This window comes from Silurus meridionalis, chromosome 28 (assembly GCF_014805685.1).
Source record: "Silurus meridionalis isolate SWU-2019-XX chromosome 28, ASM1480568v1, whole genome shotgun sequence".
Taxonomy (NCBI): Eukaryota; Metazoa; Chordata; class Actinopteri; order Siluriformes; family Siluridae; genus Silurus; species Silurus meridionalis.
This window is the reverse complement of record NC_060911.1, coordinates 10,606,798-10,631,498: the sequence shown is the minus strand read 5'-3', so window position 1 is coordinate 10,631,498 and position 24,701 is coordinate 10,606,798. Positions and strand designations below refer to the sequence as shown.

At 36.7% G+C, this 24,701-nt stretch overlaps 1 protein-coding gene across 2 annotated transcripts; it reads left to right on the top strand.

Moving 5' to 3' along the window:
* Positions 1 to 271: 271 nt before the first annotated feature.
* Positions 272 to 22,758, top strand: tasp1 (taspase, threonine aspartase, 1). 2 transcript variants are annotated; one of them, XM_046843243.1, is made up of 14 exons: positions 272 to 454; positions 1,621 to 1,838; positions 3,692 to 3,759; positions 6,815 to 6,883; positions 8,101 to 8,221; positions 9,031 to 9,115; positions 9,242 to 9,321; positions 10,438 to 10,544; positions 13,494 to 13,631; positions 13,749 to 13,827; positions 13,916 to 14,026; positions 14,785 to 14,892; positions 15,300 to 15,373; positions 21,286 to 22,758. In XM_046843243.1, exons 2-14 carry the CDS (start codon positions 1,694 to 1,696, stop codon positions 21,376 to 21,378), a joined length of 1,278 nt encoding a protein of 425 aa, XP_046699199.1. In that variant the 5' UTR covers positions 272 to 454; positions 1,621 to 1,693; the 3' UTR covers positions 21,379 to 22,758. The 2 variants fall into 2 exon arrangements, with proteins under 2 accessions (XP_046699199.1, XP_046699198.1); XM_046843242.1 differs by having other exon boundaries at positions 6,806 to 6,883.
* The last annotated feature ends 1,943 nt before the right edge of the window (positions 22,759 to 24,701 follow it).

Genomic DNA, 24,701 nt, shown 5'->3' with positions numbered 1-24,701 from the left:
ATAGAAAAAATATTATAATGCATGGCCTATTAGGACTTCCGTAGTTTTAAGTAAACATTTACTCAACTAAAAAACAAACAAACAAAAAAGGATGAGTATTATTAATGTTTTTAGCTTAGCCCAAAACGTTATATTACACTCCAGTAGATGGCGGTAAAAGCTCCAGTCGTGGGATTGCGCTAGATAAACAAGCGTAGAAGAAGAATCATACTAGTTAGTAGTAGTAGTAGAAGAAGAAGAAGAAGAAGAAGAAGAGAGGAGAAGGAAGAAGAAGAAGAAAAATACTTAATAATAATAATAATAATAATAATAATAATAATAATAATAATAATAATAATAATAATAAAAAATTATAATAGTAATAATAATATTAATAATATTAAATAAATGTGAGCAGCATTCCTGGATAAACTAGATATATTTAAGCAGTTGTACAGCAAAGGATGAATTATAGGTATGTATTTACGTTTTATTATATACTGAAAACTACTTGATGTTCTGAGTTTTATATTTGATTTGCTTTATGTATATTTTGTATGATGTATGAAATTGTTGGAAATGTCTGCGACACAAGTTGCAAGGTATCACTGTGTCCTCTTATGGCTGCAAAACTCGTTTTGTGCAGCGATGCTTTTACATTTATAGATTTAATTTTTAACTCCTATGCTGTGTGTTTTTACTTTTTCATTTATCTATAAACTCTAAACAATGTACACACTTTATGGACAAAAATTTCAGGACTTCTGAGCATGAGATTGATGTGTTTTCTATTTAACATCCCATTCCACATGTAGTCCTCATTTGCTGTTATAATAACCTCCACTCCTCTGGGAAGATGTTTCACTAGATTTTGGAGTGTGTTTGTGGAAATGTGCATGAGATTCATTCAGACACAAGGGTTTTAGTAAAGTCAGGTACTGATGTAGATACTGTTAGGAGGCCTGGGTGCAGTCAGCATGATGTCATCTCAGAGGTGTTCAATAGGGTTGAGGTCAGAGCTGTATAGCAGGAGATCTTCCACTCCAACCCATGTAAAGTATATCTTCATGGAGCTGGAGCTTTGTGTACGAGGGGCATTGTCATGCTGAAACAGGTTTGGGTCTCCTAGTAAAGGTCAATTCAGGCGTCCCAATATTTTTGTCCATATAGTGTCTAAACAGTGTCTGGATTCTGTCCCAGACTTGATAAAGTAAACACCCTTTTTTAACTGAATCAGGTATATTAGTGCATGCTATCATGTAGATATAGGACAGATTTTTTTGGTCACTGTTTTGTTGTTCATGGAGCTCATGATGCAGCAACAGTCAAGCTGAATCCTATAGGTTTTCGGGGTTCAAGCCCCTGTATGGCTGTACTGTCACTCTTGGGGCCCTTGAGCAAGGCTCTTAACCGTCTCTACTCCAGATGTGCAGTATCATGGCTGACCCTGTAGTACAGCTTCCTAACATCACTTGGATATGTGAAGAAAGAATTTTACTTTGCTGTAAAGCTTCTTTCTTTCTTTTAAAATAATTTTTCCTGAAAACATAAAAAAAAATCGAATAAATAAATACGATTACTGATTCTTTATAAACGACTCTGAAATGATGGATTTCTTCCCCCCTAATTTCCTTTCTGTAGGAATCTAAGGGCCAGTATGTATAAGCTGTGAGCGATCGGTGGACCAAGATGCACCTGCTTCTGAGCACGGGTCATGGAGAAAGCGATAAAACCAACAGGTTGCAAAGGGAACGCATCCCCAGTCAATTATATCAGAAGTTTACAGAACAGCAACGAGCAACCTTTACAGATTGCCAGCAAAGAGTGCACGGCTGTGGGCTTTGTGCTGGTGCATGCAGGTCTGTTTCACATCTTTTCTAAATGAATTAATATCCATATATGCTGTTTCTAGTGTGCTTGGTCAGATTTGTGCTCATTTAGACGGGGGTCTTGCTTTGTGCATAGGAGCATTGTTATGATGGAACAGGTTTGGAAAATTTCTTACTTCCACGTCCAAAGACACCCGATACAAATGTTTTTTTAATATAGAAAACAAATATAAAACAAATTCAGCAGGCATCTTCTTTAGGTATAGTCTACATTTGACTTTTATTTGTATTTGTCAGACTCATTGGGTAGCTCAGTGGTTAAGATGTTGGTCTTGTGATTTGAACGTTCTGAGTTCAAATCCCAGCACAACTTAGCTGCCACTGCTGGGCCTTTGAGCATGGACTTTAACCCTCAACTCTTCAGTTGTACAAATGAGATCATTATAAGTCTGCCAAATAATGTAAATGGAATTAAAACATGCAATAATCTTAAATAAAAAACAGATTTACATAGTGTCAGGACTTCGTAAAAAATATGACTGTTATTTAAATAGACGTAAGAGAATCACATCACCTCATACATAAAGGTTTTTCAAATGTTAAGGACTCATTGGTTGCCAAAGACACTTTAAACAAACAGCACGCAGTTTCAGTGATTTGCCCCTTGAGGCCGCTCTCATACTGTATAATGCAACCCGGAAAAACTATCGGTATGTCTATAAATTGGCAATAAAAACACAGAGTGAAGAAATTTAGGCCCTAATTGATTATTTCTGGTCCTATTTATGCTTGCTTTTCTTGACTGCACATTTATCAAGGGTGAAAAATGTGTGTAGACACTTACTGTGCACTTCCTGACTGCATTATGGATTTTCTGCAGATTTTTCAGGTTCCCTGTCATGCTGCGAATCTCCTGTTTTTATATCCGAAATGTTGCTTAATTGGATTTGGATTCAGTGACTGGGAAAACGTGTGAAGAACATTGAACCCATTGTCATGCTCATGAAACTAGACTTTGTGGTGGCCAAAAACATTTACCCAATTCATTACACTATATTCAGCTACCTGGGCAGTTCACACATGGGTTAATGGATTCATGCTGGGGAGGTGGTTGCTTAGTGGCTACCACCTCAGTAGCCTAATGGTTAAGGCAGTGGTTCTCAAAGTGTAGGGTGCGCCCTCTAGTGGGCAATAAAGACATGACATGTAGGTTGCAATGAGGGACAGGATTTATATAATTTTTTTTGTGTTCTTTATTATTGTTTATTTATGATTTTTACTATTAAAAATAAAGTTAATTCACTCAAAGCAACCAAAAACAAACAATTATGTCATTAATGCAAGTAAATCAGTTAGGGGACCTAACAAAATTACTCTTTTATTTTCTCTATTTTTAATTCTCTCTCTATTTTATTTGATATTTTAAGAAATTAGACATTTTTAAACTTGGAGTATTTTATTACTATTTTTTGGAGTGATGGAAGACAGGTTGGGCTTGAAATTCTATCCACATGTACAGTGGGGAATCGTAGAAAAAAGTTTGAGAACTACTGGGTTAAGGCATTTGGACCCCTTAATCCGAAAGCTGCTTAGTTGTTTGCTTGAACATAAATGGAGAATTGTCAGACCAGGCTGTGTTTTTTCTTTTTCTGCTGTTTGACATGCTGTGTATTCTGTGATGCTTTTCTGTTCACAACAATTCTACAGAGTAGTTTTTACATGCATGTTACTTTACTACATAGTGTGCGAAATGTTCACTCATGCATCTATATACAATATTTAAAAAAATGTCAAGCGTTGGTTATGATGTTATTATTTAATATGTAATATTAATATTAATAAATGTATTAATGTTGCATATTTCTTTTTATTTTTTGATGCAGGGGCAGGGTATCATTCCGAATCCAAAGCCAAGGAGTATAAACATGTGTGCAAAAGAGCCTGTCAGAAAGTTAGTACATTTCATCTTATTGTCCAAATTTTGGTCCTGCAAAGTATATGTCTTGTAGATTTTTATTTTTTATTTCTAGTTAGTGCACATCTTCAGTATACTCAGACTGATCCATCAATATGAAGTATATTGCATAATTTCTGTACTGCACAGAAATGTTTGTTTTTATATCTGTGACCTTCTATATTGTAGTGTGTATTTATTTGATTGACCATATTCTATGTTGTGTGTATGTTCTCAAGAAAAAAAACTCTATGTAACATTAAGTATATATAATAAGTGTGTCACAAACTTTGAACCTTGAATCCTTTGTGACAGATATGAGGTGGTATCAAAAAGTTTAGAGGCTAGTTTTGTAACACGCCAACAGATGGCAGCACAATTTTGCACGCACAGTCACATGGAGCACCGACCTTCATAAGTCAGTGTACCGAAAGACATCATCCCGTGTACATCGGAAGCTGTGCAACCCGGTGTTATTCTGACCACGTGCGTTACCACGTCTGCTATTCTGACCACGTGCGCCCCCTGTCACAAGCTCTTCTCACACGAGTTTCTCACCAAAAACATGATCTGACTTCTAACCCACGGTTGGGCAAAGATACATTTAAATGTATTTTAAAATAAAATAACTTCAAGATAAAAAAATAAATACCTTAACTTTAAGTGTATTAAAATAAACTACAAAATATAGCAGCCACATCATGTATTAAAATAGACTACTGTATTCTTGTATTTAAAAATATTAGTTAGTTAATTAAGTAAACAATGTTTTAACAGAAGCTTTTCTCAGGTGGAGTCACACCATATATCTGACATACGCAACCAGTTAACAGATCAAATATTCACATACATCTCCCAGATGGAGGTTCGTTTCAAAGTAACCACCAGTTTAATGTTTGACAGTTTGCAAATTAATCATAATTTAATTTAATTTAGTAACTTAGTGTTTGGTAATGAAAGGCTACTTTACATCAGCAACACCGACTCAATGACAAACAAGTCATTCATAAGAAAACAACTAATGGCACCTGATATTCAGAACAACTCGTTTCTAAATAACTAACTAGTCACTTGATTGTTAATTGTAAATATAGTAATATATTATGTGTCAGGCAGTCATTCATGCATTGGCTTGCAAAATCATGATTCTCCTAAACAGCTTCAATTACGGTACAATATTCGGCAAACAAATATTTATTTATCCGTCGTTGGACATCTATTTGAAAGCTGGCAGCCTGTACGTTTTCTTACCTTCACCACCTTCTTCCATATGGAACAATGTTCTCTTCTGAACACGTCTGGGCAAAATACTAAGTAGTCACCAATCAGAGGCCGCAATTTTTATGATGTCATTATGTAGAACTTCTTACAAATTATTTGACAGTAAACTTTTAAAACTAAAAACATACAAAACTAAAGTATTTTTATGCTATTTTAAATTTGAAATACATGTATCATAAATACATCCGTGCCCTCGCCCACCCTACTCGCCAGATTTAGCATCTACAGACTTCACCCTCTTCGTGAAGATGAAGACGAAGCTCAAAGGTGGCCGTTTTGACACCATTGCAGAGATCCATAATAAGGTGCTTGGCACACTTCGAAAAGAAGATCTCTAGGACACATTCCTGAAGTGTATCGCTGTGCAAGGGGACTATTTTGAATGTGATGGTGTGTACATTTTTTGATACCACCTTGTGGTGGAAAGTAGGACAACCATCATTTCCATTCTGTACAACAAACAGCTTTCCCTCCACAGCCTACTGATCATCTGAGCTCATTTAATAGTAGATTCATTTATTTGCACCAACTTATCACTGTGCCGGGACACAAGTTTGCACTGAGCCGGTTTTAAGATAAACTCTTATACACATTGTGTACATTTTATAAATATTTACCAGTGTTGACACAATATTTACAGTGTTTGCCACTGTTTTATTAAGTCTGTTGCTTGTATCTACAATGTATCTACAATACACCCGACTGCACAACCACATCACACTCTTAGATTTACATTTAGTACACTTGTACCTGTGCTACTTAATACACTACATGGATATAGGAACATCACATATCGCATTTAATCCCATTTGCTCTTATAACCTCCACTCTCCTGAAAAGATCTTATATGAGATTTTAGAGTGTGCTTGTGGAGATTTGTGCTGATTCAGCTACAAGGGTGTTAGTAAAGTCATGTACTGATGTATGTGATGTGAGGAGGCCTCTGGTGCAGTCAGCATTCCAATTCCTCCCAAAGGTGTTTATTAGGGTTGAGGTCAGAGCTCTATAGAAGGCCACTCAAGATCTTCAAAACAATTGTTCTCTTCATGGAGCTTGCTTTGTGCACAGGTGCATTGTCATGCTGGAACAGGTTTGGGTCTCTTAGTTCAAGTAAAGGGATGCTTTAATGCGACCGCATCTACAGACATCATATACAATTGTGTGCCTCCAACTTCATTGTAAGAATGATGTAGGAAGAACCACATATTGCTGGAACACCAATATTTGCTCTATATAGCGTACAGACATGCGTACGCATATACATACACACACATTTACATATATGTTGTGATTTTAATTAACAGTGTGCATCATTTCTAACAGCCTTGTTAATGGATTGTGTCTTTGTTCCTATAAGTTTCTGTTTCTAGCGAAATTAATGTTTAGTTTTCCTCGTAAATGTGTATGTGCAAAATGCCTGGACAGAAGGTCTCAGTTGAGTAGAAGGAACAAAGAACCATGGTTGTGAGTATGATAGGTTGAAAAATGGGGTCCAGGTGCAGGTTGAGACTGGAAGTGTGTGTGTGTGTGTGTGTGTGTGTGTGTGTGTGTGTGTGTGTGTGTGTGTGTGTGTGTGTAAGAGACAAGCTGTGTGTATTATTAACTCGAGAGAGGAAGAATTGCCTCTTCTTTACAGGCACTTTGTGTGTGAGTATCTGAGATGCAGAGAACAGAATAAACTTTACTCTTATTCATTAATTTTCTCAGTTTATTAATTTTATCAGTATATATATTTATACACACACACACACTAATAATTTAGTTTTTGCAGGCCATGGAGAGATTAAGGGAAGGTGCCCTGGCTGTGGAGGCAGTGACTGCAGCTCTTATAGAGCTTGAGGTGATTTTTTTTTTTTTTCTGTTCACTAAGCATATTTTTATTTAGTAATATTTATCCTCATTAATCAAAGTGGTGTGAACATCAGTATGATTAATTTCCATGAAACATGCTGTAATTTCTGAAGGTGTTGCAATAGTTAAACAAAAAAAGCTTTGGCTCAGCTAATTAGTTTTGAGGGAAAAAAGAGCAGAGTGTTTGATGTAAAGATGCTTACGGCCACAATCAATTAAGAATTAAAAATAATTTCTGTCATCAACTGTCAAATGTACAGTTTTTTTACAGCTCATTTTTACTCATTTCGGATTAAACTAAAATGTGAAAGCTGCATCTATAAATATAGATGAGGCAAGTTTTGATATTAATTAAATAAGAAGAAACAAACTAAATACTGAAAAAAAAGACCTTGAATTGTTTTGCATTCCAAACCATTTATGATTAAAACAAAAAGAAAATCAGTACCTATTGTCTGGATTTACTGTATAGAGAAGTCAATAAGTAAATACTTTGAGTTGAAATCAAGTTAGAACATAAAACTTAAAAAGTAAATCAATAAACTATATAAATCAATAAAAACATAATATTGTATGGCACATGTTCTTCATTGTAGATTAGTGAGAGCCATTTTATTATATTCTACTTATAGTAAAATAAATTCCAGAATAATTAAGTTAATAATTACCCATATACCTTAGAAGAAAAAAAACCCAAATAAAAAAAAATTCTACTAAAGTGTTAAACTTGGAAAAAAAAAAAGAAAATAGATTTTCACGTTTTAATAATTAGTTCGTCATTTAATTTTATGACATTTTATATTACAGCAAACTAAATTGAAATACAGAGTCATGAGTTTGCCTGGAAGAATGTGTAAAACATTCGCACGTGTGGTTGGTCTAGTGGTTAGGATGCGGCGCTCTCACCGCTGCGGCTCGGGTTCGTTTCCCGGTCAGGGAACCAACCCCAGCCATTTGGGTTGCACAAGCCTTAGTGCCGGTTCCAAGCCCGGATAAATGGGGAGGGTTGCGTTAGGAAGGGCATCCAGCGTAAAAACATGTGTCAAATCAAACATGCGGATGATCCGCTGTGGCGACTCCTAACGGGAGAAGCCGAAAGAAAAAAATAAATAAAAGTGTGAATTTGTTTAGTAGCAGCTAACATTTATATGCTGATTTTCTCTGGACAAAAATAAGGATATCTTTAGTATCGTCTTTTGTTTACAGGATTCACCATTCACCAATGCTGGTACAGGCTCTAATCTAAACCTGGTTGGGGATATTGAATGTGATGCCAGCATCATGGAGGGAAAATCTTTTGATTATGGAGCAGTGGGTGCTTTAAGCGGTGGGTTGATTCATTGTTGATTTTACTAAACACATACTCAAACCTTTTTTGTCTGCGACTTCCTGCACATGGCCTAAGCAAGTGTATTTAAAGGCAAAGTATGAACGCTTTTAGTTGGTGTTGTCTTTTAAGCACTTGAAGATTTAAATAATGCAGATAGAGGAAAAAAAAGGAAATCATGTTAAAAGCTCCATAATAGGAATGTAAAGCAATTCGGTGCATATGCTGCCCTATGCGTGTTTACCACATCTGGTGTAGATGAGGCTTTTACTTATTCATTTGTTCCTTTCATTTCCCAACTCGAAAACTCAAATCTGAAACCTTGAGCAGCATGGGCACATTAAGGGCCTCATATTTTGAATTTGTTTTCATGCGTCCTTTAAAAAGGAGAGGCTTTCATCATTACATTGACGGCTGACCTCGTATTCAAGAATTCTGAAAGCCATTTTGCTCTACGCAGCCTTCAGTTTTTTGCTAATATATGCATTTTCAGCACTTAGACCTTAATATGAACAGGTGTCATATTAATATCAATTAAATGTACCACAAGTGGACACTTGATGTGGTAATGTTATATAATTGAATTTTTTTTATTTATTCTAATCGCTATATCTTTGCTGATATCTGCCACATCACAATCCCGCACTTTGGATCAGTGCAAAAAATGCCTATTCTACTATTACCTGATTTCTACTCAAAACAATAAATGGAGTCACCACGTACAAATACTGGGTGACTATGACACAGAGTGCAATACATTTTGAGTCCAAACGGTTAATATTTTTTATATTTCTTTTTATATTTCTCAGGAATCAAGAATCCAGTATTGGTTGCCAGAACACTCCTGAATGAAGCACAGAAAGGAAAACTTTCAGCCGGAAGAATTCCTCCCTGGTGAGCTTGTGTTTTTATTAGACCAAATCTGAAATAAAGATCTGATTCAGGCAAAAGTATTCAAACTCTCACTGTTTTAAAGTAAATAGGTTGATGCTTTTTTTTTCTTCTATTTATTAATTTTAGTTTTTTAGCTGGCGTTGGAGCTCAACAGTGGGCTGTCAGTCATGGAATACCCCCATGTCCTTCGGAGAAGATGGCAACTAGTAAGTATTTGCATGTATGTGAGCGTATGTAAAGCGATATGTATGTGTATACAGTATATTAGGGGTTTAACACAAACTTAGGGTGGTACACAAAATTCACGGGTCGGTGCATATCTCTGTTTTGAAGTTATGATTCGGTTCAATTTGGGGACCGTTTGAGTAAAGAAATGCAAAACATAAGTTTTATAAACATGAGTTTGTTATTATTAACATTTTTGAAGATTAACAGTTTACATTTTTAAAACAATTTGAAATAAGATGCCTGCTTGGTTAAATAACATATAGAATAATATTTTATAAAAAAACCCAAACATTTAATCGAATAAATCAAATTAATGCAATACAGAGTTTTTATTATATTGATTAAATTTAGGAAATCGATTAAATTGGCACAAATTAAATTGATTAAATGAAATGTAATAAATGGAAAAATGGAATGAAATAGTTTATATTTGTTCGACCCCATTGGGTAATACAGATGTGTATTTGTTTTGTGTGTGTGTGTGTGTGTGTGTGTGTGTGTGTGTGTGTGTTTTACATTTAATATTTAATTTCTTAAAGATATGCCTTCATTCCTTCCATCCTTCATTCTTTCACTCCCTCGATATGTGGAATTGGAATCAGGATTTTCCCCTTTTAAGAAATTTTTTTGAAGCTGGACATAAAACGCTAAACAATCCATAATGCTAGACTTTTGTAGAAATGGAAGTTGCCACGTTTTTTTTATTTCTGATACGGAGTCAATAGCCACAGTGACACTGTGCTAAGTTTCTTTTATACCCCTGGCATTTTTTGTGTATGTGAGTTTAATAATCATAAAAAAATCATATTACATATACAGTAGTATACATTCAAGTAATCATGAGAGATTAGTCAAATGAGATTGTGCTAATGGTATCACCCTTTAGACTTACACTGCAAAAAAGAATGGCACATGAGGCAAGCCAGTGAAGTAGGGAGTTGCAGAAGTACATTTTGCCATAATAGGTTTCATGCTGGTGAAGCTTGAACCTGTAGGCTCCAGATATATAGTGCTGCAAGTTCTAAACTTGTTCTGTGTTGGAGAATAAAACATCTAATGTCAAACATTGACGCATTTCTTTTAAATATTTTCAGAATTTAGTCTTTCAGCTTACAAAAGGAATAAACGAAAGATGGAAATGGCAGAGAAGATGGAACCAGAGCATAACTCCTTCAAGAGACGGCGACAATCAAGTGGAACTGTGAGTTAACTATTAAAAACCTATTTCTTAAATCAGTATTATATAGTGGTCTCCTGTAGTAGTCATTTTCCGATTGTAGTTCTGTCTACCATTCTGTCTAGTCTTTGTCCATGATAGCACCAGATTCCTGTTTTTGACTGACGTAAATGGAACCTTATGAAACCTTTTTGCCCATCCACCTCAAAGTTTTGTGTTTTTTAAAATGATTTTCTAATTATCTTAGTTTTGAGTGCTTATTAGAGTTACTATAGACAGTATAGTAATTATTTCTATTAACTCAAACTTATTTGAGTTACTATAGACCATCAGCTCAGTCCGGTCTCTTTTAAGCTTTTTCATGAAGGTCAGCCTTCATGTATGTAATAATTAACTTTATGGAATGTATGTATGTAATAATCAGCTTTATGGAATTCTAGAAATGGCTTAAGATTTAGGCCACCTTCTTCTTCTTTCGACTGATCTTGTTAGAAGTTGCTTCTGCAGATTATCCGTCTCCACGCTACTCTGTCCTATTTTAAACCAAACACTTGCATGTCTTCCTGTACCACATCCATAAACCTCCTCCTTGGTCTTCCACTTTTTCTCTTTCCTGGTGTCTCCATCCTCAGCATTCTCCTACCGATATACCCCATGTTCCTCCTCTGCACATGTCCAAACCATCTCAATCGTTTCTCTCTCACCTTGTCTCCAAAACGTCCTACATGCGCTGTCCCTCTAATAAACTAATTTCTAATCCTCCCAATAAAAATTGCAACGTTTAACTCTGCCAGCTTCGCTTCACCTAATGAAGCTCATTCTCTATTGGGTATCATCAGATTGTGTGATTATAAGTCATTCAACTTTGACAACTGTATACTGTCCACAGCATATAAATTTTTGTTAGCATTATACACTCTATAGTGGGCTCAAACTAAAACTTGAACTAAAATTTTCCTCGTTATTAATAGAGGTCGAGGCACTGATTGTTGATTGTTGGAATTACCGATAACGGCTTTCAGCAAAAATCCATACCGATATTTTTTTCGGCTTCCAGTCTACACCCATTACGAGAGTGGCCTCTAGAGGCGAATCACTGATGCTACCTGAGACTGCGCTTTATAGAGAGTCTTCTTCTTCTTTCGGCTGCTCCCATTAGGGGTCGCCACAGCTGATCACCCGTCTCCACACTCCTCTGTCCTTTACATCTGCCTCTTCCAAACCAACTACCTACATGTCTTCCCTCACCACATCCATAAACCTCCTTTTTGGCCTTCCTTTTTTCCTTCTTCCTGGTGGCTCCATCCTCAGCATTCTTCTACCAATATAACTCATGTCCCCTATGTTCCTATGCACAGGTTTAAACCATCTCAATCGGGCCTTTCTCACTTTGTCTCCAAAACATCCTACATGCGCTGTACCTCTAATAAACTTATTTCTAAACCTGTCCATCTTCATCACTCCCAACGAAAACCTCAACATCTTCAGCTCTGCTACCTCCAGCTACAGGCTTTTACTCAATGTGACTGTCTCTAAACCATACAACATCGCTTTCACTCTTACAGATACTCTTCTATCACAAATCACTCCTGCTATCACTCTTCTCCACCCACTCCACCCTGCCTGCACACTTTTCTTCACTTCTCAAACACACTCTACATTATTTTGCACTGTTGACCACAGATACCTGAACTCCTCCACCTTCTCCACCTCTTTTCTGCAACCGCGCCACTCCACGGCCCTCCCTCTCATTCACACACATGTACTCTGTCTTACTCCTACTGACTTTTATTCCCCTTCTCTCTAGCGTGTACCTCCACCTCTCCAGGCTCTTCTCAACCTGCTCCCTACTCTCACCACAAATCACAATATCATCCGCAGACATCATAGTCCATGGAAAATCCTGTCTGACCTCATCCGTCAACCTGTCCATCACCACTGCAAACAAAAAAGGGCTCAGAGCCGATCCTTGATGCAGTCCCACATCCACCTTAAACCAGTCTGTCGTTCACTGCTGTCACACTGTCCTCAAACATGTACTGCACCACCATCACATACTTCTCTGCCACACCAGACTTCCTCAATACAATACCACAACTCCTCTTTTTTCACCCTGTCGTACGCTTTCTCTAAATCCACAAACACACAATGCCACTCCTTCCAACCTTCGCTTTTCTTCATCAACATTCTTAAAGTGCTATATTATTTTAATTATTTATAATTTATCTATTATATCAATATATTTATTAATGAATTTAAACTTTCTTTGAATATATTCATATTTATTTGATTTAGCACATTTGCATAATTCAGTACTGTTCATTACTGTTAATAATAAAGTTTAGTACTATTTTACATTTAATGTTATGTTTGGTTTTTATCCAGTATCCATTTAAAAAAAATATCTGTTGATTAATCTGGTTATTAGCAAGTACAATCCAACCTGGCTATCAGTAAAATCCACTATAATTCGACCTATAACATGGTCTAATTATTTGTTTTATTCACCCATCAACCATATGCATAAGTAATTAAATGTTTCGATTTCAATAGCAATGAATATGGAAAAATGTGATTGATAGTAATAATTCCCTTTTTTTTTTAATAGGTTCTATAATCTCATTAAAAGTAATGCTCATTTGTGTGTACGGTGCATAAGAAAATAATAAACAAGTCTAGTATTATGAGGAATAATAAATACATTTAAAATCATCATAAAATCTCCACAATAATACTGATAGTCACTCCGGACCATGTAATTTTCTGTTAATGATCCACCCGGCCCTCTATTAAAGAAAGGAAACATTTTGTGACCCTCACAGAAAAAGGTTTGTGGACCCCTGCTTTATAGTATGCAATTGAAGTTATTCTCTGAATAATGAATGAGAATTGAGCATAGACTGTTTGACTATGCACAGCTTCTTTTTGATGTCTGCGTGATACCATAAACAGTCTTAGTCTTATGTCTATCAGGTGAATGAAATGGTGGATTTAGAGGAGCCTTCGTCCCTGGATACGGTTGGAGCTGTTGTTGTGGACCAGCAAGGGAATGTTGCAGCGGCTGTCTCTAGTGGAGGTTTAGCTATGAAACACCCAGGGCGGGTAGGCCAGGTAAGAGCTGCTGTTTCTCCTGATATGGAATAATTTTTCTCTTTTCTTTATGTGAGGGCTGATATGCAAGAGTAAAAGCTGTGCCTTTAGAGTTTCTTACTCTTTTTTCTTTATTAGGCTGCTCAGTATGGGTGTGGCTGTTGGGCTGAAAATGCTCATGATGCGAGACCTTATTCTACAGCCGTGAGTACCTCAGGTATAAACACAACCTCGTGAAATATTTGTCCTATTATAAAAGCGAAAGAATGCAGAAATAAAATATATATTTTTGCGGATTGTCACAGGATGTGGAGAGCATCTGATGCGCACTATGCTGGCTCGAGAGTGCTCCACAGCTATGCAGGCTGACAATGCTCATCAGGCTCTTCTGGAGGCTATGCAAAATAAGTTTATTGGTGAGAACCTTGCTTCTTTTCATATATGTGAGGCTGCATGTGAAAGCGAGTCAGAATACTTTGAAAACCTCCATGAGTTCTATTACTTATTTGTTCAATGTGTTTTGAGTGCCACGCGTGTTTAAGAGCTGGAGAACATCACTGGAACACCAAGAGAGATCAGGAAAATGTCGAAACCATTCGGCAACTTGTGCATGATGATCGTCGGAGAACAATCCATATGATCTCACTTTCACCCTACTCGCAAGATTTGGTTCCTGCAGACTTCACCCTCCTTTTAAATTTGAAGTAATAGCTCAAAGGTTGTCCTTTTGACACCATTGAGGAGATCCAGCACGAATAGAAGAAGGTGCCACCCCATTAATGCTATTTTATGTATACAGTACTGTATTAACATTTTACCTGATTTTATAATTTATAATTATATTTGTATTAATACATTTCATTATTTCAACATAAAACTCCATAAAAACAATTCCCTAGAAGTTTTTTTTTTATCCGGGAGAAACCGGGAAAATCAGCTAAACAAATTAGTTATGTGGCAAATGCAATTTTCCGCGATAAACCAGGGCACGAGATTTGAACCGCGGTAAAGCGGGGGATGACTGTACTACTGTATAAACCATTCTTTAAGACTCCTGGGTAAGCTAGGCCAGGTTTCCACTCACGACATTTTCAAGTTATGACGAGGTCATCGAAACGCATCTTCATCATAAGTTGGGGAACACCTGTATTTATGTCTATGAATTATTTTTCAGACTCACCATTTCTGGCAAGTGAGGATGGTGTTCTGGGTGGCATTATCGTTCTGAGATGCTGTAGATGCGGCGAGGACCACAGCTCTGGAAACTTGCCGGCCTTACTGGGTATATTCTGTCCTCCTAACACAGCACCTGCACTTCAATGACACAATATTTTCAGCAATTATACATTTCAGCAATGCCAATTCTTAACTCATAAAAAATCCAGGCCTTCTGTGAGTGCACTGTTTTCAAATTTTCAGAATGAGTGTTTTGCATATTGCTCTTTCTTATATCTCGCTTTTCCTTTGCACTGTTTTTTTCTGGGTTTTTCCAGTATTTCTGGAACAACGAGAAAACAAGTAAAAATTACTTACAATTTTAAATTCAAGCTCAGGATTCTTTGGAACAATAAATAGCTACAAGGACAGATACTGCTATAGAAAACGCAGAAGTGGAGTCTGGGTATTGTACTGATGTTATATTAATTATATACAAATGATTAACTCTCTTTTTCTGCCCCCAACATACAGTGGAGTTTCTGTGGACTCATACTACAGAGAGCATGTGTGTGGGGTACATGTCTGCAAATGACAGGAAAGCTAGGGTAAGGATATCACAAACAACCAAACAGAGTATCACAGAATACTAGAGTCCTTCAATTTATTGTAATCATAAAAATAGACATAATGGTGGAAACTGAAGCAGGAAGACTGTAGTGTGAGATTCAGGGAAGAGGTCAGACAGGGGCTCGGTGGTGGTGAAGAGGTGCTGGATGATTGGGGAACTACTGCAGAAGTGATCAGGGAGACAGCTAGAAAAGTACTTGGTGTGACATCTGGAAAAAGAAAGGAAGACAAAGAGATGTAAAGGTGGAATGAGGAAGTGCAGGAGAGCATAAGGAGAAAGAGGTTGGCAAAACAGAATTGGGATCGACAGAGTGATGAGAAAAGTAGGCAGGAGTACAAGGAGATGTGGCAGCAGGTGAAGAGAGATGTGGCAAAGCCAAGGAAAAGGCATATGAGGAGCTGTATGAGAGGTTGGACACTAAGGAAGGAGAAAAGGATTTGTAGCGATTGGCCAGGCAGAGAGACCGAGCAGGGAAGGATGTGCTGCAGGTTAGAGCAATAAAGGATGGAGACGGAAATGTGTTGACTAGTGAGGAGAGTGTGTTGAGAAGATAGAGGGAATATTTTAAGCAGCTGATGAATGAGGAAAATGAGAGAGAGAGAGAGAGAGAGAGAGAAGGTTGGATGGTGTGGAGATGGTGAAGCAGGAATTGGATAGGATTAGTAAGGAGGAAGTGAGAGCAGAGATTAAGAGGATGAAGAGTGGAAAGTCAGTTGGACCATATGACATACCGGTAGAGAAGGTCAGAAGGAGTTGCATTGTGTGTTTGTGGATTTAGAGAAAGCGTACAAAAGGGTGGAAAGAGGAGTTGTGGTATTGTATGAGGAAGTCTGGTGTGTCAGAGAAGTATGTGAGGGTGGTGCAGGACATGTATGAGGACAGTGTGAGCAGTAGGAACGACAGACTGGTTTAAGGTGGAGGCTGGACTGCATCAAGACATGATTCTACACAGTGTTAAACATGGCCCTGTCCCAACTTTTTTGAAATGTGTTGCAGCCATCAAATTCCAAATGACCTTGTAGTTTTTTTCCTTAAATTGGTATGTACAGCCGTCCCTTGGTAGTTACTTGCCAAAAACGAATTTCCACGATAAATAGATGCCACCCCAAAAATGCTTTAAAAAAAAAAAATTGTTTAAGCTATGAATCGTCCTCCCAAATTCTTTAAACACACACAGAAAATATTTGCAAGAATATAGCAAGATGAATTTTTTTGTAAATTTGTAGAAATATCACATTTATAGTGAGTACTGTACAGTACTGTACTGTAGCGTAGCCTATACGTAGTTTCTCTGCTTGTTTATTGGTTGAAGTGTCTTATGATGACAAAAAAGGGGCCGAGTTAAAGCTACACCTCACTGCATTCTTTATTTTCATTGCCTAAATCTTGTGACCCATGTCTTTAACTCCACCCTTTTTTTAATGTCAGAGGACTACTGTAGGATTACTACAACCAATAAATAAGCGGAATCCTAGGGTTTCTTGTAATGCTACTCATTTCTTCTGGTACATACAGTACCAAATAAGGAAGTGCTTTGTTTCTTTTCATTTGGATCGCACATCAAATTATTTTGTTTGCATTCTTTAAATTCTTTTGCCTTTCTTATCAGTTTTGTTTCTTACTGTATTTTTTTCTTACCTACTTCTTTTGGGATTAAATCAAATATCAATATGTACAGTACAATAGGTTTTATTTGTAAAAGACAAAATATAGGTGCAAAAATAATATGTACAGTATTTACACTTGGTACAATACAAAAAAATATACACAATATGTACAGTAGAAATTTAAAGTTGTTCCACATTGCCTTAGGGGATTCAAGAGATTAAACAGAGTCTGGCATATCTTCTTGTTAGAGGTCGTCTGAAGTCTCATTTCCTGCAGAACCTTTTGAATGACTTAAAACCTTTAGATTAAGAATTTACACCAAAACTCCTTCAGTGAAAAATTTGTGTCATGGCCTCGAAGAGGTGCTGCATTGATTTTCTCGTATACAGCGCCTTAAAGGTGCAGATGATGCCTTGATCTAAAGCAGGGGTCTCAAACTCAATTTGGCTGGGGGCCATTGCTGTGAGTGACATTGCTCATTCGAGGGCAATTTTAACATTTAATCAAAACATGAATGCGCTCCTCATCCACTTTTCTTTTTGGTTTAGAAAGAGACATTTTTCTTCTTCTTTCGCAGCCAAACAACAACAAAAAGTTCCTAAACCAGCTCTATTCCTATCAAATCTGCCACATCCGTGTTTTTTTCAACATAAAACTAAAAACAATTTACCATAAGTTTAGATATTGCGCAATAACTCGGGACCATTTGCTAAATAGTTATGTGCCAAAATGAAAATCGCGATAAACTGGGACCGCGAGATTCTAACCGTGATAAATCGAGGGACGACTGCATTATCTCACAAAAGTTATGAACCCTTTACATTTCTATTGTAGTGTATCTTCTCAGGGAACAATATAATAGAATACCCCTTATTTGTCACATATACATTACAGCACGGTGAAATTCTTCTCTTCGCATATCCCAGTTTGTTTAGAACCTGTGGTCAAAGACAAAACATCACCCCTGGAGCACAAAGTGTTAAGGGCCCTGCTCAAGGGCCCAATAATGGCAGCTTGGCGATACCGGGGCTTGAACCCCTGATCTTCCAATCAGTAACCCAGAGCACTGAGCTACCACCCCCACTATAGAAATTAAACTTGGATATATTTTAGAGTAGTCAATGTGCAACTTGTAAAGCAGTATATATTTACTGTTCTTTAAAAATAACAAAAAATACACATATTATTGTCTAAATAACTGGCAAGAAAAGTGAGTACACCCTCAGTGATAACAGCTGTGCATCGTGTGACCAAACAAAGACACATGTCCTATTCATCATGTTCATGTTTTTGTCTGCTTTACAGGACCATACTAATGTGTGTATCTTGTATTAGAGCAGTCAAAATGTGGTGCTTTGAGTACAATTCTCTCGTACTGACCACTGGATATTCAGTGTTAAAGACGCTCTACTAAAGCTGGCTAACAAGAAAACCTACAAACAGTTTGCTGAAGAACAATCTGTCCAAGAGCATGAATTACTGCAACCATGTCCTCTGGTCTGATGAGACTAAAATAAACTTGTTTGGATCAGATGGTGTCCAGCATGTGTGGTGATGCCCTGGTGAGGAGAAACAAGACAATTGTGTCTTGCCTACAGTCAAGCATGGTGGTGGTAGCATCGGGGTCTGGGGCTGCATGAGTGCTGCTGGTATGAGGAGCTGTGGTCCATTAAAGGAATATGGATTCCAAGATGTACTTTGAGATTCTGAAGCTGAACATGATGCTTTTCAGAAACAGGGCCGAACAGCAAGTATGCAAGTATGTTTTCAGACCTGAACCCTATTGATCACCTAGGAAGCATCTCCAAGAGGAAGATGGAAAAAGTGCCATGTGTTTAACACCCAGCAGCTCCGTGATGTCATTATGGAGGAGTGGAAGAGGATCCCAGCAACATCCTGTGTAGCTCTGGTGAATTTCATACCCAGGAGGATTAAGGCAGTGCTGGATAACAACAGTGCTCACACACAATATTCACACTTTGGAGCCAAGTTGAGTTAATTTCATAGGAAATTAAATCTATTCTGATATACACGCTGCACATTGACTACTCAAAAATATATTATTAATTATAAAATTATTATTATTAAATATATAAGTTTAATTTTATAGTATTGTCCCTTGAGAAAATAATATGAAACATTTAATATTATTATTAATATAAAATGGTTGCTGGAATATAAGGGGTGTACTCACTTTTGTGAAATACTGTGTAGTCTTAGTTTAAACATTTGATGTATTTTTATGTTTTATTGTAAATAGAATATGGATTTGTATTGTTTGCAAATCATTGCATTCTGTTTTTATTTTTATTTTACGGTGTCTTTTTTTGGAATTATTTATTTATCATATATCATATTTATCATATTCGATTCCCGGTCAGGGAACCTACCCCAGCCATTAGGGTTGCACAAGCCAGTGTAGTTTTTGTGGCGGTCCCAAGCCCGGATAAATGGGAAGGGGTTGCGTTAGGAAGGCCATCCGGCATAAAAACATGCCAAATCAAACATGCGGATCACGAATACGGATGATCCGCTGTGGCGCCCCCTAATGGGAGAAGCTGAAAGAAAGTTTTATAGATACAAGTCATCACAAATCATGAATACATTCATTATTAAATATGTTAACAGTGAATGTGTGCTTGCGCAGTGTAGAACATTGCACTACCTAGCCCAAAAAAAATGTGGACACCTCTTTAACACACTTTTGCGGTTCTTCCTAACAACTTTAATGGCATTTGTCAGACACCCTGAGCCAGAATGACTCGCAGTTGTCTTATTAATACAAGGAATCAGCTGAGGATTAATGGCATTGCTCAAGGGCCTGGCTGTGGGGCTGGGAGTTGAACTCATGACCTTCTGATTCAAAGTTCAATCGTTAAGCTTAAGATCTTAAAGCTTATTAAGATTTCACCTTGGCGAGAGCTAAACCAATCTATAAAGATAGATTTAGAGAAAATTGTGTGAACTAGGCTTTTTTCTGAGCTCTTCATTGTGAACGCCAAAGGACTATTTATTTCTTACATTTATGGTATTTGGCAGACACCCTAATCCAGAGTGACATACATTTTTTGCATTCATACAATTAAACAGCGTTTAATTAAGGGCCTTGCTCAGGGGCCCAGGAACGGCAGGTTGGTGTGATTGGGAGTTGAACTCACGACTTTTGGATCCATAGTCGACGGCTTTAACCACTTAGCTACTCCCTAACCCTGTAAAGTGCTGCTAAATCAATAATAGCTTATTTAGTCATCACATGTGTGGGTACTTTTGCCACATTGATGATTATTATTAATTATATATCATTACTGTTTAGGGCACTATTAATACTGCACAAGTGACCGTTCCTTGGAACCACATCCTGTCAGTGTCTGAACTAAAAATCACGCGATGCTTTGCTTGGCTTCGCTCCTCGGCTGAGTACGTGATCTTCGCTTCTACATCACTGCTCTTTTATCTAACTCTCAGTCTTAATGTTCAACGTGCCTTCTTATACTCCAAAATTGTGGAACTTAGAGAAGTCTTTTAGTGTGTTGAAGTCTCTTCTAAAAAAGAGTTTTGAATGTAGTATTTAATTGATTAATTAAATTTTTTTTCTTTTTTTTATGTAATTTAAAAAGTTAATAATTATTTTAAATTGTACTTAATTCTAACCCTTTTTTAATGGAGGCATATTTACTTTGTTTCAAGCTTTGTTAATCCCACTTAAAAACACCCTTAAGGCACTATATAATATAGTTATTATTTTAATTAGGGCTGACAATTGATTGAAATATTTAATCGCGACCTAATCGCACAATCTGTTCTAAATGTACCTTAAATTAATACATTTCAAGTTTTTAATACTCTAATCAACATCGACTATTTTTAATTGCCTGATGTTGCTCAAGGGCTTTAGAGTGGAAGCTTGGGCATACTGGGGGTGAACCCCGGACTTTCCGACCAGTAACAGAAACTTAACCATATCCCCTATCAGCTATCACTGTTCACCATCCAAATGATCAAATCCATTCGCATCAAAACATTCTGCAGAATTTTCCTCCATTGCCTGGTAAATTTCTTAGGATAAAGAATATGATCGTGTGAAATGTCTTTTCCTGGACTTACATCCACGATGAATTCAACTTTACAAATTGTGTCTTGTAACAGAAATCGCTTGTAACAATCTTCTCAGAATAAATCATTTGATAGAAACTTGTTTTGGAAGCTACTTTTGTAATATAATTAAATAGATTACTGATAGAAGTGAACACTAACTAAAGAAAATTCTTTATTTCTGTCCAGGCTCATATATCCAGACTGCCTCCCGGGGCTGTGGCAGGACAGTCGCTGGCGATTGAAGGTGGAGTGTGTCGACTTGGGGGTATGCGTGACTGAACAGAATAAATCACTTTATTTACATAGCAATATGCTGAAGTCATTATTGACGAGTCTGGAGAACGTGCCATCACTTCTATAAATCATATAAAAGGTTGTAAAGGATGAAATCCTAAAGCCGCATCTTGTTTATGTTTGATTTATCCATGAAAGGGATAGTTTTGTCAGTTAAGGTAGTTTTACACTTTAGTCTCTTTAGTGCCACAAGATAAACAGGCATATAATAGATGAATATATGAAATACAACTGTTTATTTTGGGAGCACGCAAGCAAACAGGATTGAATCATCGAATAAGCTTTTTTTCCGTAAACATTCGAGCTGCTGCTCTTTGTTTTGCACAGACAAATTGTTTTCCGTTTTTATCATACAATCTATTTTTTTTTTTCTGTTTTGCGTCACCCCTTTATTAAATAAAGCGTTTAAAAGGAACCGCACCGCGTCTTGACCAAAGCTTGTTTTGACTATTAGAAAATGCTCTCATCATCTTCGCATTGATCCAAGCATTACTCGTTTTAAAAACAGACTATGCGTCTTAAATGCACCTTATTCGGTAGTTCGCTAGTCTCTGTACTGTATTTCCATTTGTCCGGGAAATTTTATTAAGCAAAAATCATTCAATTATCTTTATCGCTGTTGCACAAATGAACTTTTGGAAGCTGAAGTCGGAGTAATATTGCAGTAGTATAAAATTTTAGTACGATTTATTTTATTTTTTTGAGTGTAAGCTATCTTGTATGCGGTGTGTGCAGGGAAATAGCCTCCTTAGAACGCATGAGTGAATGTGCTGATTGCTCTAGAAATTGCACTAATTTTATATCAAACCTGGTCTAATGTCTGCAATATGCTTTTCACGTGTGTTTTGGTGCAGTGGCATTTCTTTGATATTTGAGAGGATATTTCCGAAAGATTTATAAATTCCATTCTCATTATATATCTGACAGATCCAATGACATATAATATTAGGGTGTAGGCTTACTAGGACGTATCCTCAGCAATATTTATTAATTATATCGATTTTATGTTCAAGTTTCGCAGCTGTTACATAGAAGCATGTCAAGCGTGTGTTTTTTTTTTTTTTTTTGGGGGTCTGAAAGAGGAAATGTTTTCTGTGCATATATTCAGAATGCTATTAACATTGCCTTTGCAAAGCTTTGTTCTATCATTGTGTTTTACTTTGTACTTTTCCTTGCTTGTGTAGTTTAGAGAACTTAATTTCAGCTCACGCTTGAAATTGTCCTGCGACTGAGACATATTGAGTTCAAACTTGAGGTTTTTATTGTTTTTGTGTTATGTATTATTCTTTGTTAAAACTATTTGGATAGAAGGGGACATTTTTATCATCTTCACATTAATGAAATAAATCTATTATGTGCTTACAAGTGTTGAATTGGACTAAATGAATGCTTGTCTCATCAGTTATTACTACTACTGGGTTTCCATCAGAATCAGAATCAGGTTTATTGGTCAAGTGTGTTGACACACACAAGGATTTTGGTTCCAGCTGTTAGTGACTCCCAAAGTACAGACATAAATAAAAACTATATTCATGAACTACATTTAGCTTGGACTATACAAGACAATACAGACAATGTGAGACGATATAGACAGTATGAGTATTAAATAAGGATTCAGATTATATGACAGATCAGTAATGCACATAAAGTGTAAATTCATGGTAGTGCAATATACAGATATATATACACAGATATATATATATATACAGATAATGTGATGACTGACAGTTCTGTGCAGTACTTCTGGATATGAAGTCCAGTATACAGGTGAAATACCTCATCACACAAAAGCTGCTTGTTTTTTTTTTTTTTCATTAGATTCTAATTACATTTGAATCACCTTTTAACAAGGAGAACATAAAAAAAAAACATGTATATGTTTATCACTCCACATAGTTCAGAACTATGAATGGACATTATATTCACTATACATAATTAAGTCTATGTGATGGTAAGGACCTAAACCTTACCTGTCCATCAGGGTATTTACATGGATTTACACATGTAGCTGTAGTTTTATAAAACCTGGGTTAGTGCTGGTGAGAATCAGCTCATTTTCTTGTGCAGACAAACCTTCAACAAAGTCAATTTTCAAATTGAGGTCTGTAAGAGACATAGTTTGCCAAGTTCTGTGTGACCCGTTTCCTCCTTATTTTATAGCAGTTCATTCTTATTTCTATGGTGGTCATTTATAGGGATATACAGTATGCAGTCCAAAGATGTGTCAGTCTGAAAAAGGCAATCGTTAGTCTTGAAACACAAAACTGATTTATCAGAGATATAGCAGAAACTTTAGGCGTAGCCAAATCAACAATCTGATATATTCTTAAAAAAAAAAAAAAAAAAGGAGTGATGACGTGAAGGAAAAAAAACAACTAAAGAGGTAGGATGGGAGAATCATTTTCTTGGTGAGGAAAATAAACCTTCAGAACATCTAGCAAAGATCTAGATCAAGTGAGTAGGCGTATCATCATTAAAGTTTAAAAGATGCAAGCCAGAGGTTACATTTAGAAATATGAGAAAACAGCCTTAAAATGTGGAGTTGTTGAGGATGGGTTCATGATCCAAAGCATACCATATCAAATTAATAATCTAATAAGGTGGAGGCAGTGTTACAGCTTGGACATGGCTGTGAATGGAACTGAGTTACTAGTGCTTATTGATGATGTGACTGCTGATGAACAAAGCAGGATGTGATCTGATGTGTATAGAACTATATTTATATATATATATATATATATATATATATATATATATATATACACAGTATGGAAAATAAGTATTTGAACACCCTGCTATTTTGCAAGTTCTCCCACTTAGAAATCATGGAGGGGTCTGAAATTGTCATCGTAGGTGCATGTCCACTGTGAGAGACATAATCTAAAAAAAAAATAATCCAGAAATCACAATATATGATTTTTAAACTATTTATTTGTATGATACAGCTGCAAATAAGTATTTGAACACCTGTCTATCAGCTAGAATTCTGACCCTCAAAGACCTGTTAGTCTGCCTTTAAAATGTCCACATCCACTACATTTATTATCCTAAATCAGATGCACCTGTTTGAGGTCGTTAGCTGCATAAAGACACCTGTCCACCCCATACAATCAGTAAGAATCCAACTACTAACATGGCCAAGACCAAAGAGCTGTCCAAAGACCACTAGAGACAAAATTGTACACCTCCACAAGGCTGGAAAGGGCTACGGGGAAATTGCCAAGCAGCTTGGTGAAAAAAGGTCCACTGTTGGAGCAATCATTAGAAAATGGAAGAAGCTAAACATGACTGTCAATCTCCCTCGGACT